Source organism: Tachypleus tridentatus, chromosome 6, assembly GCF_004210375.1.
Source record: "Tachypleus tridentatus isolate NWPU-2018 chromosome 6, ASM421037v1, whole genome shotgun sequence".
In the NCBI taxonomy this organism is placed as follows: Eukaryota; Metazoa; Arthropoda; class Merostomata; order Xiphosura; family Limulidae; genus Tachypleus; species Tachypleus tridentatus.
The window spans coordinates 91536498-91557065 of record NC_134830.1 but is presented as its reverse complement, the minus strand read 5'-3'; the positions used below and the strand labels follow the sequence as shown (position 1 = coordinate 91557065).

General features: G+C 34.5%; 1 protein-coding gene across 2 annotated transcripts in view; it reads right to left on the bottom strand.

Moving 5' to 3' along the window:
• LOC143253034 (protein lin-9 homolog) overlaps positions 1-20568 on the bottom strand; it is a 72209-nt gene that overhangs the window by 41403 nt on the left and 10238 nt on the right. For both annotated transcript variants that reach the window (XR_013029307.1, XM_076506123.1), the window contains exons 3-5: positions 15302-15348; positions 13863-13970; positions 6870-7003 (exon numbers count right to left, since the gene is read on the bottom strand). Coding sequence is in view for 1 of the 2 variants with exons in the window: in XM_076506123.1 (XP_076362238.1) it covers positions 6870-7003; positions 13863-13970; positions 15302-15348 (289 nt within the window). In the remaining variant the exon portion in view is untranslated. The remainder of the gene's footprint in view (positions 1-6869; positions 7004-13862; positions 13971-15301; positions 15349-20568) is intronic.

Genomic DNA, 20568 nt, shown 5'->3' with positions numbered 1-20568 from the left:
GACAGAGTCACCATCACCAATAACTCTGTCTAATGTTACAGACTGACCCTGGGAAAAAATATGTTTAAAATATTGCCGTCGTTGAGAATTGTAACGATGGCAAGAAAGTAAAACGTGGCTGATAGTGATTTGAGTGTTACACAAACTACACATTGGTGCATCAGTTCCAGATAAAAGAAAATGATGAGTTAAAAAACTGTGACCAATGCGTAGCCTAGTGAGAACAACTTCCTCCTTCCAAACTTTACGGAAGCTAGATGGACAAAGTCCAATTTTGGGTTTGATTTGAAAAAGTTTGTTGTCGCGTTGCTCACTCCAAGTGGACTGCCAGCTGGCACGGAGCCGAGCCTTGAAGACAACACCATAGTCCATGTACGGAATAGGCATAAGAGTGATGGTGCTGAAGCAGACATATTTAGCTGCCATGTCTGCAAGCTCGTTCCCGCGAATACCAACATGGCCTGGTATCCAGAAAAACTGGATTGAAGTAGCTGCTAATGAAAAATGGGCCAGTCGGTTTCGAATATCAGCGAGAATAGGATGTGAGCTAATGTGTAGCGATTCCAACTAAGCGAATCAGTATAAATAGTGCAGTTGGAGTACTGCTCAGCTGCAATATGATCCAGGGCAAGAGATATGGCATACAGTTCAGCAGTGAACACAGAAGCTGTAGAAGGGATTCTGCGCACAACTACTGACCCATAGCAAACCATAGCAGAGCCCACTGAATTACCTGATTTGGAACCATCTGTATAAATGGGAACTGAATGATTGTTTGAAAGATATTCATTGAATAAAAGACGGTACTTCCAATCTGGAGTATCTGCCTTTTTAGGTGACTGAAAGAAAGGTCACATTTGGGGCTGTAATAAGCCATGGTGGGATGGGCCGACCTGTGGAATCTGCAATGTTATCCAAGGACAGACCCAATTCATCCAATTGCGCCCGGATGCAAAGGCCAAACGGAGCAATGACAGATCGTCTGTTCTGAAAAAGTATTGCCCACCAAGGAAGGAAAACACATTTCCAGGTGGGATGCTTTGGTAAGGAATGAAGTTTCGAAGTATATTGTAAAGATAGTTGCAAACGGCGAAGGTGTAGAGAAGGTTCATGAGATTCAATGTATATACTTTGAACTGGAGAGGTACGGAAAGCCCCAGTGCAGAGTCGAAGTCCTTGGTGATGAATGGGTCCAGCATCTTTAAGGCCGAGGGTCTGGCAGAGCCATAGACCATTGATCCATAATCGAGTTTCGATCTAATAAGAGCACGATATACCTTTAACATTGAACAGCGATCTGCCCCCCAACTGGTAGAAGAGAGAACACGGAGGATGTTCAGTGCTCTTGTGCATTTGACCCAAAGCTGCTTTAAGTGTGGTATAAAGGTCAGTTTACGATCAAAGATAAGCCCCAAGAACTTGGTCTCCGGGAACACTGGCAGCAAAACTTCACCGATATGAAGTTCAGGATCAGGGTGAATACCCCGTCAACAGCAAAAGTGCATGCAAACAGTTTTGGAGAGAGAGAAATTAAAGCCGTTCGCCAGAGTCCACTTCCGTACACAATTGAGGGCAGTTTGTAGTTGCCGCTCAATATATCTCATGTTTGACGACTGACATGAGATGTGAAAGTCGTCGACATACAGTGCATTCGCAACAGTGAGAGGGAGTTGTTTAGTGATGGCATTTATCTTTATACTGAAGAGTGTAACACTCAATACACAACTTTGAGGGACTCCAAGTTCCTGTACAAAAGAACGAGAAAGTGTCGAACCCACACGAACTTGGAATCTCCTGTCCATTAAAACATTTTTAATAAACATGGGTAGATGGCCACGTAACCCATATGTATGGAGGTCTAGCAAAACGCCATACCTCCATGTTGTGTTGTAAGCCTTCTCTATGTCAAAGAATATTGATACCAGATGTTGGCAGTTGAGAAAGGCTTCTGTGATAGATGTTTCAAGAGGAATTAGGTGGTCTGTGGTGGAGTGCTGTCGACGGAACCCACACTGGGTGGGCGAGAGGAGGTTGTTTGATTCAAAGAACCAAACAAGATGAGCATTAACCATCCTTTCTAATGTCTTACAGAGACAGCTCGTCAAAGCAATTGGACGGTAGTTTGAAGGAATCTTGGGATCTTTCCCTGGCTTAGAGAAAGGTAAAATAATAGCCTGGTGCCAAGCATCAGGAAAAACATTCTCCTGCCAGATCCGGTTGTAAACAATCAGAAGGACATCAAGAGAAGCAGGAGATAGATGGTGCAGCATGTCATAATGAATATCATCAGGTCCAACAGACGTACTGGCAGACCGATGAAGAGTCATTTTTAGTTCCACCAGGGTAAAGGGACAATTATAGTCAAAGAAACAGTCAGTTCAAAAGGAAAGAGGTGATTAGGATTAGAAATGGAGATGGCAACTGTTCAACGAGAGCATCAAGATCTGATTGATCATATGTCTCTCCAGGGGACAGGTACAGAGAACAAACAGTGATGGTATGACCCAAGGAAACACAAATGGCTACAGCCTCCAAGGGTGTGTTGAGTGACAAAGACAGAGTGGGCACGTGTTGATCAACCAACAGTGCCACCCCTCCATGTACTCGACCATCACACAACCTGTCATTTCTGTACAGAGAAAACTGCCGATTGGAGACAGTATCAGCAGTTTTGAGAAATGTTTCTTGTAAAGAAAGACAACAGGATGGTAGGAAGCAATCAGCGTTTTGATATCATCCAGATTAGAACGTAAACCTCGACAGTTCCATTGTATCAAGGTGGCCATTTTTAAGAACGGGTAGGTGAAGTGGCTGGTGAACCCTTCAGTTTTAGACCACGTCTTTTTTCTTTACTGTCTTTAGTCGGAAGAGGTCTATCAACCTCCATGGATCCTGCTCTGGGTCGGGTGGGCAGGTTTTTGTTATTGGAAAGGGAATCCAGTGACTGAGGATGCGAACGAATAATTGTTTTGTCTCTTGTGGTGGGAGAAAAAGATGTATCAGAAGAAATGCCTGTATTTGAAACTGAAGGACGTGGATCTTGAGTTTGTTGGAAGATATGGGAGGAACAGAGATGGATGTGGAAGTCGATTCATCAACCTTTTTAACCACGGAGATCAAAAGGCTTTTCATTTGTTTTGAAAACGATTCTCTTGGAGGCACAGAGAGATCTGTCTGCACTCCCACTGTAGTTGTGGAATGAAGTGCAGCAGCATGTGTCCAAGATGGAGTTGTGGACAGCAATTTCCGAGCCTCAGGATAACTAATGTTATGTGTCGTTTTCAAACGCTGCACCTCTTTTTCCTCCAACCATTTTGGGCAAGAATGAAAGTAAGAGGGGTGAGAACCATTGCAGTTTATGCAATGTGGGTTCATGTCACAGTCATAGGCATCGTGGTCCTTGCCTCCACAACGAGCATATGTCGGGGAACCACGACAAGATGTCTTTGAGTGGCCGAATCTCTGACACTGGAAACATCAAAGAGGGTTTGGTATGTATGGCCGAACCCTGCAAATGAGATAACCTGCCTTGATGGTGGCAGGTGCATGTGGTGAAGTAAATGTTAAAACGAGGGTATTAGTTGGCAGTGTAACTCCATCTTTGCGAGTGGAGATGCGCCTCACTGCAGAAACTCCTTGAGTGGAGAGACCAGCGAGAATCTCTGACTCGGCAACGTTCTTCAAATCCCTTTCAACAATAACTCCTCGTGAAGAATTCAAGGTAGCATGGGGTGTAACCTCAATAGGTATATCCCCAATTGCCTTTGAATTCAAGAGGATTTCACTGTGTTGGGATGTGGATGTTTCAACCAATATGTCACCAGATCGAAGTTTCTTTACTGACTTTGGAGAGCCAGCAAGTCCCTCTAGTCCCTTTTGAATAAAAAAAGGGGACATTTGCCCTAAAGGTTTTTCCGAAAAGAGAATGTAATATAAGAAAATGAGGTACGTGTGTTACTGGTGTTGAAGATTGCTGTTCTGAGTATTCAAGACGTGGTCGCTTACCCATTGACTGTTTTTTTACAATTTCATTTAAATTTTTTGGAGGATCCATAGGAAAAAGAAAAAATTTCGGTACCCACTGACCCCACCCACCATGGAGCCCTACAAGGGGACGCACTACAAAGTCATGCAAGGACAATGCAGCAACACCAGGGTTTCGTGAGCACTATACCCAAACACCAGCATCAGGCACAATGTCCACAACACCCGTTGAGAACTTCCAACACTGGTACTTGGTTGATTCTAACCCAAGTGGACCAGCCAATTGACCCACAAGGGGGGCCACCCAAAGGCCACCCGTCTACAGGAATTCGAGGCCAAAGTGGTGTGTTAGGGTTGGACCCCTCAACCACCAGGATCCTCTCCTCCCCTTCATGGGTCGCCACGCACGGCAAACACGTGGGTGGATGTTTAGATCCCAGAGAAGGTAACCAGACAAAACAGAACCTTCCCTTGGAGGTCCCCTCACCAAGTACAGGAATCCACACTGAGGGGCTCATGTTTAATTATATATTATTTATAACCAATTAATTGTCAAGGTTTCCATCTATCAAATGTATATTGTATAATAATCAATTTCAATCAGAGTAAAACCTTTGGTCCCATGGGAAAGTTAACAACTAGTTTGGATGAATTTGTAATGGCTCTTGTCACATAGTTAGAAAGTCAGAGAGTTAGAGGAAATTGTCTACTTTTTACATGTTATTAGTCTATGTTCTTTGGTACATAGTTTAATTGGATAAAAAATTTAGTGTAATACTACAATAAGTACAAAAAGTAGGGTTAAGTGTCTTCAACAATCAACAGTAAGAAAAAAGATGGGGAAAGTATTTTACTTTTTATTTGTCATGTTTATTGTTTCTTTACTACTATAAATGTAACTAAAATGTGCAAACAGGATTTTTTTTTCCTTCATTTAGAACAGATAGTTGTTAAACACATTTCAAAGACCAAACAAAATGGCAACAACAAAACAATAAAATTTCATTATAAATAGATTTATACTATTGCAAGCTTAAATCTACTTGAGAGAAACAATGTAGTTTTATGTTACAATTCTTCTAAGAGGAAAAAAGAAAGAGTAATTTAGATTTACATCAATTTTTTTTGGTTGTTTAAAAGTTGCTCAAATTGACCAATCCTCTTTTGATATAGGGCACAGGAAATAACAGATAAAAATATTAAGTTTTAGTGGACAAAAAAATGAAATGTATTTAGAAGGATTTAGGGATTACATAAAGGAAATCTGAGATTTCTGAAATAAAGAAAAGTATTTTTAATCATAACATGAAAATTACTTTGCATACAGACATGAAGTATTGCAATATGTTGTGTTCTAAAAAGATAATCATCAATTTCACTTACAACATAACTGTGGTCCCCATGAGAATCACAATGGATAACTTAGATTAATTTGTAACAATTCTTGTTGCAATGTTATAAAGCCAGAAACATTTTGAGAATTGAGGGAAATTGTCTGCTTTTTGCATGATACTATTTTATGTTCTTTGGAGCATTATTTAATGCACTACTATAATTAGTATACAACGTGTAGGTTTAAATGCTCTAGACAATTGGTGACAAAAGAAAAGAAGATTATGTAAGTAATTTTTTTGTTTTCATGTTTGTTCTTCATTTATTTTTATAACAGTGACTAAAATATAAAAAATATAAGTCTTTTTAAGTTAGTTATGATCAGATTAGGTAAAATAAATAAAAATAAAAGATAAATTGTTCAGGTTCAGATGGCAAGCATGTAAGCAGCACATAAGTAATGTGATTAACAGCATAACTTGAGTTGCACATGCCTGAGTGATTTACAACTTATTTTGGCATAAATAGTAGTTAGACACAGTTCAAAGAGCAATAAAACAATAAAAGTTAGTTGTCAATATAGATTTATACTGTTACAAGCTTAAAGCTACTTAGGATAAAATAATGTAGTTTTATATTACCATCTGAAGTCATTCTAGAAAGAAAAAAATATATTTTAGATTTACTTCAACTTTTATTAGTGGTTACAAAATTGGCCAAATTGACCAATCCTGTTTGCAGTTATGGTAAATAAAATAGTAGACAAATTATGAAGTTTCACTTAAAAAATGTATGAAACATATTTAGCAATTTAGAAAAATTTGGGTATCAAACAAAGGAGATTTGAGATTTTGGAGATGAGTGAAAATCTTTTTAACATGAAAATTTCTTTGCACTTGGACCATTCAAAACAAATATTACATTCATGGACAAATCATTATTACAGTTTATTAAAAATACTTCAGTAAAATATATGATTTTGTATAAGACTTGTAACATTAACTTAAAGACTATCAAATTTTATGAAGATATACAAACCATATTGAAACTTAGAAGTATTAAACCTACAAAGACTTTAAACAAGTACAAAGAGGTCGTGTGGTAGGTCAGAGTGACCGAGCTAGTGTTGAGAATTGAATGGCTAATATTTAGATGAAATGTGGCAATTAATAAATCAACTTTGAATCAAACACTGAACACACAATAATCAATAACTGAATAAAATCACTTGCATTTTCTAGTAAATATTGAGAAAAGAGTCTCACTAATGAATACTTATACAATTTCCTTACTACTGTTTAACACTTGCATGCAGTCTTTTACTTAATTGCTCAATGTTTGAATCAAATATGTGCATAGTTTGTGATAGAAAAATTAAAATTAACCAAGATTAATCACAAATCAATATTCATATAAAATTTCTAAATACTTAAACAGTCTTAATGTGTGAATAAAATCTCTTTCTACTCACAGTTCAATATTTTGGTCAACACTGACTAGCTACTCTATGCATTTAAACAGTTAAAATTTAAACCAAATCTTTTTCCACTCACTGGTCAATATTAGAATAAAACCATTCATAGCACACCCATCTGTGGGCTTTTGGTAATTTCAAAAGGTTTCGAAGACGACTTCCAACTTTCTGAGCTGCTCTCTTATCTGTGACAGAAGGGTTTCCTGGAGTTGGCTAGATCATATATCAAATAAAAAATTTCCATTGAACATTTAATAATAGGTCTAATTCTAGATCTACAGAGGTATTTTCATTACATCCACACTATCAAAAACTACACTGACAAACACAACACCAACATAATTTATAAAATACAATGCAACAACTGCCATGACTTCTGTATTGGAGAAACAAGCAGAAATTTACAAACCAAATTAAAAGAACACAAAAAAACACCTTCACACATTTTTTAACACTACAAATCAAATAAACACAATATAACCATAGAACCATAACCAAAATCAAAGACCTACTTAAACAACAACTCAAACCAAACTTAAGCCAATAAAGGAACACAATTTTACCTATACTAATTAATAACCTAACATCTAATTGCAATGCCGCTACAATCCCATACTCATTTACACTCTTGTCGTGCCTGGCAATAATCAGTTGCAAATTCTCTTTGTTAACCTGAAGATGAAGGTTGAAATGTTGTTCTGTACTTTATTTTAAAGTTTTAAACATAACAACCATACAGAAAATTATCTATATTCACAAAACTATTTTTACTTATGGAATTTGCCCATATTTAATAGTGATATTCATGTATTAATAACACAAGCATTGGGTGATGTTTAATTAAAATATAATAGTCACAATTTAAACCTAAACACCAAAATAACGTTTCACATGATCTTCTTACTACAACCAATATGCTTTGAATTTCTTGCTCACGGACACACGTATATATATATATGGTATGCACCTTGCTTATACATTACTAAATGTTGACCGGCAATCACAAAGGGAAAAAAAAAAAATACACATCAATATGTTGAAATGGGGATAAGGAAGTCAAAAACATCTAAAACCTCCCAAAAATGGCAAATTTTCTATATCCTAGTCAAACTCCAACATTTAGTAACTTCATAATAATTTCTCATTTTACACACAGAACAATAGCATTATGGCTTGGTATAAATACTTCAATTCAATAAAGCAAGTAACAGATTTACCCCTACAAATATTTTTAGTTCATATAATTTAACATAACATTAAACCCTTGTATGATGCAAGACAGAGTTATCAGCAATTAAAATATTTTTTACTTAATATATTTATATCCAAATTATACTCTTGCAACACTAAAAGTCTTTGGGTTTTGTTCCTTATTTAAGAATGGATTATGGTCTGGATACAAACTTACTGGCTCTACAAAAGAATGAAGACAAACATTGAAGTGTTGAAAGGCTAAAATCAAGGTTAACAAATAATTGTGGAATAGTTCTCCTGGTTACAGTTGAATGTTTGTTTTTGAAAGATAACAAACCAGGTGTTCAATGTCCTTATGAGCATTTTGCAACAAAACTACCCCAATTTCAAGAATAATGGTATCAACAGTCAATGTGAACTAGACAAAAATTTGGTGCCTTCAACACTAGAGCCACTTTATTGAATGCCACTTTACATTTGTGGATCCAAATAATCTTTTGTTTCTTCTTATTCAAGCTGGTAAGTGGAACAGCAACCTCAAAGTGCTTATAAAGTTTCTAATAATAATCGGCCACACAAAAAAATCTAAGTGATCTCACAGCTTTTTGGATTGGAAAATTTGTAACAGCTTCAATTTTACCTCCCTCAGTTTTTAGTAGCAGACAAACATAATCAATAATAACTCTGCTGAATGGTTCATCAGATGCAGGAATTTATTGCAGTGGAGTAACAGGAACTGGAACACTAGGTTTACCATCCATCTGTTATGTGTGGCAAGTTTTACAAAATTTAGGGCATTGCACATAAGACCTAGCCAAAATAAAATGTGTCATTTTTTGTCACTTGTTCTGTTCACACCCACATATCCATTCAATAAAATTTTGTGTTCTACTCTCACTATCTAATACCTATATGCAATAATCCACTCTTCATTGGAAGGAATATCAGCTGGATGCCATCTTCTCATGAGTACACCATCTGTAATGAAAAAATTCTACAGTGACAGTCTCTATTTCATCCACAAGTAGGGACTTATTCACAAGTATAGCAATCTCAGGATCTCTCTCCTGCTGTATAAGCTGACTTTTCAAAGATAACTCAATCTTCATATTACTTTGCCTTTCAGAAACCTTACAAACTTTGTCTCCAAGAGTCTTTTGACAGAAGGATGATCATTCTCTTTAATAAGACATAAATGTGTCTGATAAATCAATAAAACCACCATACAACACATCCCTAATCCTTACTGAACTTCCAAGTGTCTACTGATGCCTTTTTTGGGTATCACTCAAGTCACTGCACAGGCTGGAAATAAATCAGACATTTCTACCTCAATAAACTTACTATACTCACAAGGGCTTGATTTCAAAATAATACCAGCATCAGTCATCATCTGCCAAGTCATTATCCAGCAGCAAAGATACACCCTTAAATGGAAAAGTAAGCCTAGCACCTACAGTAACAAATCCTGGAAATAGGCTGAACTGTAAACAAACTTTATGCAGAGATGCATTCAGAATGCTATCCTGAATGCCTTGGGCTAAAATAAATCCACAGTGTCTCCTGCAACAACAAAGACTGAGTGGCCTCTGTATTCTGAAATAAATCTGATACACATGGGATTAGAAAGGATAAGTCTAATCCCATGCCTATCAGAATTAAACTTATCTTTTTTAATGAACATAAAACCCTTTGACATAATGGGCAGAAATTTTTTTTCACAGGATGAGACTCCCAAAGACTTACACAAGGAAACAAAAGTATTAGGCGATACCTTTTTATTTTTTGCTTTCAGAGTCCAAAATACGGATATTAAATGACCCTTACTCTTAGAATTAATGACACGGGAGCACAATAATCTAAATGGCTAGACTTCATACATGTTCTCGAACTTGACTGGTAACTTCAACCAGACTTACTATTGGAACTGCTACTACCTCCAAAGTATTTTGAGATTAATGAATCTAATTCTGTGAGTTAAAGCAAAATCATCAGCCACTGTGACAGCCTGTTGCAAAGATTTTACTTTTCCCTTTACTTTTTCCAACAGAAGTTTTGACATCATCCTTGACACACCTTATAAATTCTCCTACAGAAATCAGTTGTTTCAGATGTTCAAAGTTGTCATTCATTTTTTAAGATGTACATCGTCTGTCAAAATAGACTTCTTCCTTATGCATAAATTCTGCAGATGTGTGATTCTCATGTGTTTGATAGGTATTAAATTTTTGCCTGAATGTCTCAGGAACTAGTTCGTAGGCTTTAAAATGCCAGAGTTTTATAACATCACATTATAACTGTCAATGGAGAGTGCACTATAAACTTTTTGAGTTTTGATTCTAATGACACTTTGTAATAAAATCAGCATTGTTCTAAACTTTGGGCAACCTTCAGGAAATGTTTAAAATTTTTATCTACCTGACGTTCATTGAATGGTGGTACTATTTTTACATGACAACTAGAGTCAAATTTTAGTGATAATTTTATGTCAGAACACTTGTTTTTTATTTCAGGCTCATTTAGTCTGATCATTTCTTACTTCCAATTCTTTGTCTAACCTTTTAAGGTCAGATGTAAAAGATTCTTTAGTGTAGGTTATATTATTAATTTATTTATTTTACGTTTGTAATTTACTGATGTCAAGGCCACAGAAATTTTAAGAAAACCTACACGATAGACACACAAGTAATGGTAACAGTAAGAAAGAGAGAAAAAGTCACATAAAGGATAAGTCAGAGAAAGGTTAAACATTAACCACTGTGGGAGTGAAAAGCCTAATGGTTGATATATTAAGGGTCAGATTAGCAATTTTAAAAGAAATAAGGATAATAACAGCTGTCTCATCAAAGAGAGTTCTAGAATAACTGAACCAGCTTAAGTGAATTTTGGCAAAAAGCAAACGATAATTTGGTAGCACGAAAAAGTAGATGACTACTGGAACTATATAATACAAAAGCAGTAATGTTATCACATATGGATACTATTGTGAGATACTTAAGAGAAAATTATTTTGGCTTGTCAACTAATTTCTAAAGCAATTGAAATGGCTTAAGTGGACATTTGACAAGAAGAATAGAACTGTACAGTGTTTAAGATACAACTAAAATCTCCATACTGTAAAGACTTTTTGTATATACATTTAACTTATTTCCAATAAAAACAAGTGAAGTGCATGCTCTTCATTTAATATCAAATTTATTGCCAACAAGTGATAGACATCTACTGTAGAAGAATACTTAACTCAACATTCCTATATATTTAACTTTGTATACTATTATAAAGTCTTTGACACTGGATAATTATAATTCTCTTTGCCATTCTTAACGATGTAATTCCAGTTGTTTTAACTTTAAATCACGTTCAAAGCATTTAGATACAGGATTGTCGTTTTCATGATAAGAGTTCCAACATACTCTCCTCTATTCTGTCATCACCTATCAGTCTGTTCACAACCAAGAATCTTAGTTCCCATTTTTTTTTAAATGACTGTTTGCAATATATGTCTAATTGTTCACACACCTCCAATAACTGGTTCTTTCTCAGAGACTCAGGAACAATTCTTGGAGGTTCTTCTAATTTCATCCATTCAGTCACTCATTCCACATATATTGTCTGTAAATAACTCCACTCAATCTAAACAAACACTTATTTTTCTTTCTTTTGGGATAAATCCTAGATAAGCCACCAATTTCTTATATATGGAATTCACCAATGTTCGTTATGACACTCAAGCATTAATAACATAAGCACTCTGTTGTGTTTAATTAAACTTTGATAGTCGCATTTCCCATAAACAATGAAACATTATTTTATATAATCTTCTTACTTCAACTAACACTAAGTGGTGAGTGATCAATGACAGAAAAAAACAACAAAAGTAATTTAGTAATGTAGTTAAAATGGAGGGTAAGAAAGTTACAAACATGTAACACTATGTACTTAAGTATCAATTTTGAGCCTAAGTGTACCAAATTTTGTTAAAGTAGGTCATCTCTTTTATTATTTACATATTCACTTGGATGAAAAACATTAAAGTTGAATAAAACATTCACTGCAATAATCCAACATATTCAAACTGCTTTAACTAAGGTGTTATTGGTAAAGTAAAGAAAGTAATTGCAACAATCTCTTTTATTTCACTCTAAGGCTAGTTAATCCACATAATAAATATATTGAACTTATACTACAATCTTTTAATACCCATAAACAGTGAAATTAATAAAGTGGATAAATTTACACCACTGAAACTATGGTGTCCTACAATGGAAGATACACTGTATGGTACTCAGGCAATACAATGTCAAAACTAACTTTTCCCACAACCTGCTGTTATATAGTTAACAAGACTGCCATTTTATATTAGAGTTTAATATTTGAGAAATATGCATCAAAATGATCAGTTAATCAACAGTGTTCCTTTTTTTGCTGTGGTCTGAAGATCTTTAAATGATGTTTCCAGTTCTGAATTATGGATGCTGATATTCTCAGAAATATATATAAAAATGTCATTTGCAATTGTACTACTTTGAAACAGGAAATACCCATTCATTTGACAACAGTTGAGCAAGAAATCTATTCTTTTACCATCTTCTAAATTAAGTACACGTAGATATATATTAAGTAATATAATCAAACACAATATGTTTTAAGTAATGTCTATATACTCTACAAAACACCGTAAATACAAAATCTCCAGACTTCTACATCATTCACAGAAATTATGACCTCTAATCTTATATCAGTGAACAGATATGGGATGGAAGGGAAAACTGCTGATCAAACTTGAAACAAAAACCAAGTCCTCAAACAGAGCAACAGAAAATGATTTCTCACACTTTCTAACGTAAAGAAACGTGGCAGATTTGAGATGTAACCTGTGTCACTGCAAACAAAATGTTCAGCATATATATATAAATTTGCATCACACCAAATTCCCAAACAGTCAACAAAATAGTATCACTGCCACAATCAAATATTTATAATACATGTTATAGCCTTTTTCAAGGAGAGATTATAATGAGATTGTTTACAACATTCTGAAGAAATAAATATTCAATGCTCTATACATACCAAAGTATAAAAGATTACTAAACAGAGTGTTTAGAAGAGTAATAACATTCAAATCACACTATGTGAAAACAAACTGATACCATAGGCTATGATTATAATAAAAAAAAACTATGACCTAAACACCATTGGGATGAAGCTGGAAAGATCTCTTGGTGATGTGAACATCATAATAAACAAGAACTCCAAGTTGACAAGTACTCAAAAGTAAATTTTAAAATCTACAGCCATGCCTTTAAACCAATGACTGTTTTCATGAGAAAAATGGCCCAAAAAACTGATATCACAATACTCCCATTTTGAGCACATACCTGTAAAGCCCCAAAAGGCATCTCCATTGGACTTTTGTGTCCTTGGTCTCCTTAAAAATAGTCTTGACATCCTTGAATATTGGAGGGTCTTTGGAAAGTTGTCAGAATGTTTATATTAAGACTGACATTGTTCTTGTCTTTCCCAAAAGCTTGTTAAAACTGCAAGTGCAGTTTTGGGCAACAATATATACACAGTGTCACCAGATTGAGCCTCATAAATGATGAGGGGAAGTAGTTCCAAGTGCAGCATGAGACTTGGAATATTGTTCATATAAAGTGTAATCAACCCTTAGCAGAACAAGAGGCTTAGTCATTTGCAGATAAAATACTGAAGCTTTTATGTAACAAATGCTTAAATATTTTAAAATAAATTCAATGTTAATAAAAACTCATTAATGAAAACAATTTAAAACTGAATGATTAAACTTTATAAAATATATTTATTTTGAGATTACAAAGCTTAAGTATTGTGACAGTGAATAAAGTGAAATGATACTTACAGGTGACGAAACACGAGGATTTTTTCTTGGAGATGATTTGGAAAGGCTATATGATGTGTCTTCATCATCATTATAAATTAACCTGTTTCTTTTTCTTATTCTTGGTGGCTATATCAATACATTGATGTATAACAATAAACATGGAAAACTTCTGAGGTTAACAGAATAACAGTGACAACCTTTAAATAACAAAAAACTACTAGTGTTGAAAAATACATATATCAAGAGAGCAATGAAAAAGTATCAGACAAATATAACATAAATAACTCTTGTATGTGAGAAAATTACACACCTATATATACATGGATAACAAACAAAATCATTGTTAACCTTTTTGCAATGGGGCATGGGTCAAAAGCTATGTCATTGCATTTATTGACTTACATTCAAAATTTTATTGAACTACTAATTTATGAGTTTATACCAATAAGTTTGGAATCAACATTGTATATTGTAAATCAAACTTTAATTCCTTAATTTAAAAGTAACTTAGTAAGTCACATGGTACGTTGAATGCAGCACTGGTTCAGATTAAATGTTTGTGATGTCAAAATACAAAGTACATAGTTTTGTACACATTAGTAATTTAAATTACTAATATTGACTAGCTAGAATAAAACAAGAACTTCATATATTTTTATTTTGGAGAGAGATGACTTACGTACCGAATCAAACAGTTCATTTTTTTGGAGTGTTCCCTTATATACTCTTACCACATTATACGAAATGTGAATAGCAAATCAACAGATAATAATGTTCCCAGAATAGTCTTCTAAACCATTTTAATCTAAAAAGACCACCATATTCTTTTGAATCATGATATCTATGAAGAGAGATTGTGTATCTTTAGTCTACTCAAAAGTTTTAATATTTTTTAAAATCTATATACATCTTGCTAAGCTTAATAAATTATAGTTGATTTTCATGGTATCAGTATAGTAGATTTTTTGGTTATTCAACTGTGTATATAAAAACACCTAAAATAAATTTGTTTGATATTCTTCATGTGCAAAATTTTAAAAGGCTTAGCAACTGATGTGCTGCAGCAACCAAGTTCAAAGGTTGAAGAAGAGATAATTGTTTGTTTACTTCCAAATTCATTGTTCTATGTTTTAATTAAAATAAGTTCAATAATTTATTTCTAAAGAGTAATAATCTATGCACATATATAATGTATAATAATTGAAATGTGGCTGCATATTACAAAATACTGGTCCACTAAAACACAGCCAAGTCAGGTAAAACTAAAAGTCAGTTCTATATTAGATGCACATGCACTGCATCAATGCAAGTTGTGTAATATTAGCTAAGCATGTCTTAAAGGTCACTATAATAAAAAATAATAAACATATATATAAATATATGGTGTTATGCTAATTGTATAAACATAATATATTACAGTTAATTTAATATTTGTTATATATGAAACAAAAACTCACGTTTCCTCTTCTTCCAGGTGATGATGGTGGTTGAACTAGTCTTCCTCCTTTCAAGAAAATTATACAAGTTAAACAATTCCAATTAAAATTATATTATTTTTCATGAAATAATGCTTTTTGTTTAAAATAAATAATCCAGTTTATTACAACCTAGAAAGTTGCAAGTCATGCAGTGAAGATCTGCTAATTTGATGTATTTTATTTAGATAATACCTGTGAATTAAATTAAAGTGTTTTTCATTTCTAATTCTTACTGATAAAAATTGACATTTTCCTGTTAGATATATTTTCACAGAGTGAGCTCTCTTTCTTACACCCTGCCAAAAAGATATGAAAGCCACAGGCCTTGAAGTAAGTCCCACCTAATTTCACATGGTATAATGCAAATTGCAGTACTGCATGATCACAGTAGAAGGGTGACATTTCTCTATGTGCAGTAATTACCACTATGCATCTGTACCTGAGAAATTCATTCTGTGACAAGGTAAGGAATGCAACAGTGCATGAAAGTGGGCAAGGAGGTTAGTATGTATGAAAATGCATTATCAGACAAAGAAAAATGTTAGCTTCTGAGATGATACCACATTTCTGAACATAGCTAGAATTCCACAATGAAGAGATGGAAGAGTTTTTGTAAAGTGTTAGGGTCTTGTAAAAGTATTCACTCTCAACCATTAATGCCACATTTTCATTAATACAAATAATGTAAACAGCTGTTTTTCATAAATTTATTTTCATTCAAAACTCCAATGATCAAACTTAACACCGTTATGTATAAGGGAGGTTGAATGACAGCAAAACCCAGAAAAAAAAAAGAAATTTATTGACTGCATAAGTGTTCTGACCCCTAAATCAGCACTTGGTGGAAACACCTCTTACAGCTATTATTTCTGCAAGTCTTTTTTTTTTATATAGGCCTCTACCAGCTTTGCACAATGGAACAATGTAAAATTTGCCCATTCTTCATGCAAAATTGCTACAATTCTGACAGGTTTGTTGGAGGTTCATTGATGGACTGCAATCTTCAAGTCTCCACATAACGTTTCTACAGGATTTTGACTAAGAAACTTCAGGACTTCCACTTTCTTTTGAAACCAATGCTTCGAGTCACTGTCTCATTGCAATATGAATTTTCAACCTACTTTTGGATTCTTGGCTAACTTAAAAAGATGTTCCTCCAAGATTTGTCTGTATTTTGCACCATTTACCTTTCCCTCAATCCTGACAAGCTTCCAATTTCCAGTTTCTAAAAAGCACACCCATAACATGATGCTGCCACCACCGTACTAAACAGTTGGGATGATGTTGACTGAGTGATGTGTTTGTGTTTGGCTTACACCAGATGTAATGCTTTGAAGTTAGAATGAAAATAATTTTTGTTTTGTCTGACAAAAACCCCTTCTGCTATATGTCTGTAGCATCATTTATATCCTTTGTCACAAACTCCATACAAGATTTAAAATGATTCTTTTTCAGAAATGGCTTCTCTCTTACCACCTATCCATTCATACCAGATTTGTGTAGGTACTGGGATATTGCTAATATATGAACACTGTCTCCTATCTCAGATGTGGGACTTTACAAATATTTCCAAGTCATTGATGGCTTCACAGCAGCATTCCTTTGTATGGAAGGTTGTCCTGACATGGGTAACAACTGGATGGTATGAAACACATTTCATGTAATAATGATGAACTTCAGAGTACTCAAAAAAAATAATCAGTGACTTTGAAATTTTTCTTCTAGTCTTATCCTCATCTGTGATTTCCTGCAACTTTATTCCTGTTTGGAAAGCACTTTGGTCTTCATGGTTAGTTTTTTGTGTCATTATGAGAGTTGAGACTTTAACAGATACATTTACTCTGAAGTCACTTTAAACTACATTGATAGCACATAGACAAAGGCTATTACACTAATTTTATGGTCTTTCAAACCAATCTTTTGCACCTGAACTGACTTAGGATTGAGGTAGCAAAGGGGTTGAATGTTTATGAAATTCAGAATATTTTAATTTTGCTTCAAAAATCTAACTTATAAAATATCAGCATTTTTATAGCTCTCTCAGTTTAGAGTGTGCATGTATTTTCTTATTGCAAAGCTACACTGAGTTATCTGCTGTGTCACTAAGTTCTAAGTTCAAAGTACCATTTTGAAATTTCATGATTATAAATTTCATTAAATATAAATGAAGCAGATATGACATATCAAAGGTGAAGAAATAGAAAATAATCTTTGCACATGCCCAACTCAAGAAAAATATATCACCCAGAGATGGTAAGTAAACTTTACCAGTAGAGAGAGAAAAATAAAATAAAATCCACAAATAAGCACATCAAGTAACCAACCAGGTTATGGGAGATAACCCCCTATAAGTGGTAGACAGAAAGAAGTGAGATTGAAAAGAAGAATGGGTAACCTTTGAAACAGTTAAAACTGAGGAAGAAATGAACTGATAAGGGAAAAGGATATAGAAGTGTGGTAGAAGAGGTTGCAAGAACCAACCATAGAGAAAACATTCAAATGTAGATAAGGAGGAAACAAGCCAAGATAAAGAGACTGTAAAAAAAGGCAGGAGGTCAACCACTTGAATGAGGCATGAACCAGATCATGTAAACTTCATTAAGGTTTCAGTCATGCTCTAGAGCAAGATGGAGAAGAAAGAAGGTTGCAAACAGAGTGGAAAGGAGAGGGAGAAATACCTCATAGCACAAGGAAAAGATAATAGCTAAAGACAAGGCATTATTACAATTAGTAAAGTACAGTCTGACAAACATAATGATGAACAGTCAAGGAAAAGAAGCAAAAAGATGGTTACATGATGACTGCCAGAATAAAAGAAATGACAAAAGATTTGCCCAAAACAGTGGTGAGAGAACAATTAGAATGTGACAAGAGGCATGACACAAAAGTGAAAAGTCTAGTCCAACAGAGGAAAGATTGGGCAAATTTCATGCACATAGAATGCATGGGTATAAAGTAAAATACAGAGGAAATATTGAGTAAAGGAAAGGGTACAAATGATAATGGATTAAGAATGAACTGAGCATGAACATGCTAACAATATAAATGAAGAAGAAAAGCACACAAAGATGAGGGTCAGAAGGAATAGAGGAGTGGGCACATAAAAAAATGGAAGACCAGACCAAAAGGAAAAAGGTCTGGAGTTTTGATGTGCAGTAAATATATCAAAGGCAAGTGTGGTTACATTGTCAATAGAAATCACTTATAATCTTTCTGCAAATGTAAGGCAAGAAGGTCACCCTAACGTCAACAGACCCAAAGGTGAAGTCAAATGCCTAAAGGCAAACCAACTTGAGATAAAAGCTTCAAGGGGAATTTGATGTAAGATGCTCACAAATGGAAAAATGGACTCCAAGAAAAAAAAACAAAAAACTATGAATCTGCAAGGTCTGTAATTTAAGAAATGTTAGTTATTTCTTCAAATTAACGAGGAAGCCAAAATCCCCAAAAGCAAAATAACCTCTCATGTAGGATGAGAATGAGAAGTGTAAGACCTAGTGACCAAATATGCCATAGCTCATACATGAAAGAACAAAAAACTCAATGAGTTTAGGAAAGGATGCAGACCCCAGAATAAACCCACTTTCAGAACTGAGTAAGCCTTACAAAAGGAGTGAAGGTAGAATGGTTTGGTGTTTTATGGTGCAAATCAACTAGGCTATCTGCACCAAACATCTCGTAAAAAAATTAACTTTAAAGTAAAATTATTAAAATTGATAAAAGGAAATTAAGGTAAAACAAAACAAAGTTTAATTTTTGAATTAAAAACATAAATAGCATTAAATCCAATTTTTACATCTAGTCTATAGCAGTAAGAGAAAAACTACAGTAATACAAGTTGTAAAGGACTTTCTGTAGCATAACTGTAATTATCATAACCTGCCAGGAAGACTTAACAGGTAAGTTCAGTAACCACCCTTAATCACCTGAAGTTGGATTTTTCAGTCCTGGTTTCGAGTTATTTGACGTTATGGCCATTTTTGTAAAGTAAAGTAATAAAAGTTTTAAAAGACTTGAAGCAGAATTTTAATGTTAACTCACCAAGATGACTAACAGGTAGCTCAAACAGCAGCAGTAGTCACCTGAAGTTTGCCTTTCCAATGCATTTTTCAAGTTATTTGGCATTATGGCTATTTTCTAATTTCAAATTGAACTAGATGTACTTCGATTCTTAAAAGGGAATCACATTAAAAAAAGTCTAATGTAGAAATTAAAATACTTAAATAGCATTAAAAGATTAATCTTTAAAAAACTAAAAACATTTCCAAGGTGTACAGTGTCACCATCACCAATAACACTGTTTAATGTTATGGATAAACCTTGGACAAAACATATTTAAAATGATGCCATTATTGAAAATCTAGGGACGGCAAGAAAGTAAAATGTGACTTATTGTGACCTGAATGTTAAACAAACAAAACATTGGTGCATCAGTCTCAGATAAAAAAAAAAAAAAGATGAGTTAAAAAACTGTGACCAATGCATAGTCTAGTTAGAACAACTTCCTTTTTCTGATCCTTATGGAAGCAAGAGGGTCAAAGTCCAATAGAAGGTGTTATTTGAAAAAGCTTGTTTCCATGTTTCTCACTTTAAGTTGATTGCCAACTAGGATGAAGCTGAGTCTTGAATACAGGACCATAGTCCATGTATGGAACAGGCACAGCAGTGACAGTGCCAGAGCAGACAGATTTAGCTGCAGTGTCAGTGAGCCCAATCCCACAACGTGGCCTAGTATTCAGAAAAACTGAATAGAAGTAGATGTTAAAGAGAAATAAGCCAGTCAGTTTTGAATATTGGTGAGAACAGGGTGAGAACCAACATGAAGCAAATTCCAGAGCCAGTAGGGAAATAAGCGAGTCAGTATAAATATTGCAATTTAAGTACTGCTTACCTTCTATATGATGCAGGGCAAAAAAAATGGTGTACAGTTCAGCAGTGAACACAGAAGCTGTAGAGGGGTTTTTGCACGCAACAACTGAACCTCAACAAACCATAGCAGAGTCCACAGAATCACCTGATTTTGAACCATCTGTATAAATAGGAATAAAAGGATGGTTTGAAAGATATTCAGCAAATAACAGACAGTATTTCCAATCAGGAGTGTCTGCTTTTCTCAAATGACTTAAAGATAGGTCACATATGGGGACTGTAATAAGCCATGGTGGAAAGGGCTGACCAGTGGATAAAGCAATGCTATCCAAGGACAGACCCAATTCATCCAACTGATCCTGGATACAAAAGCCAAA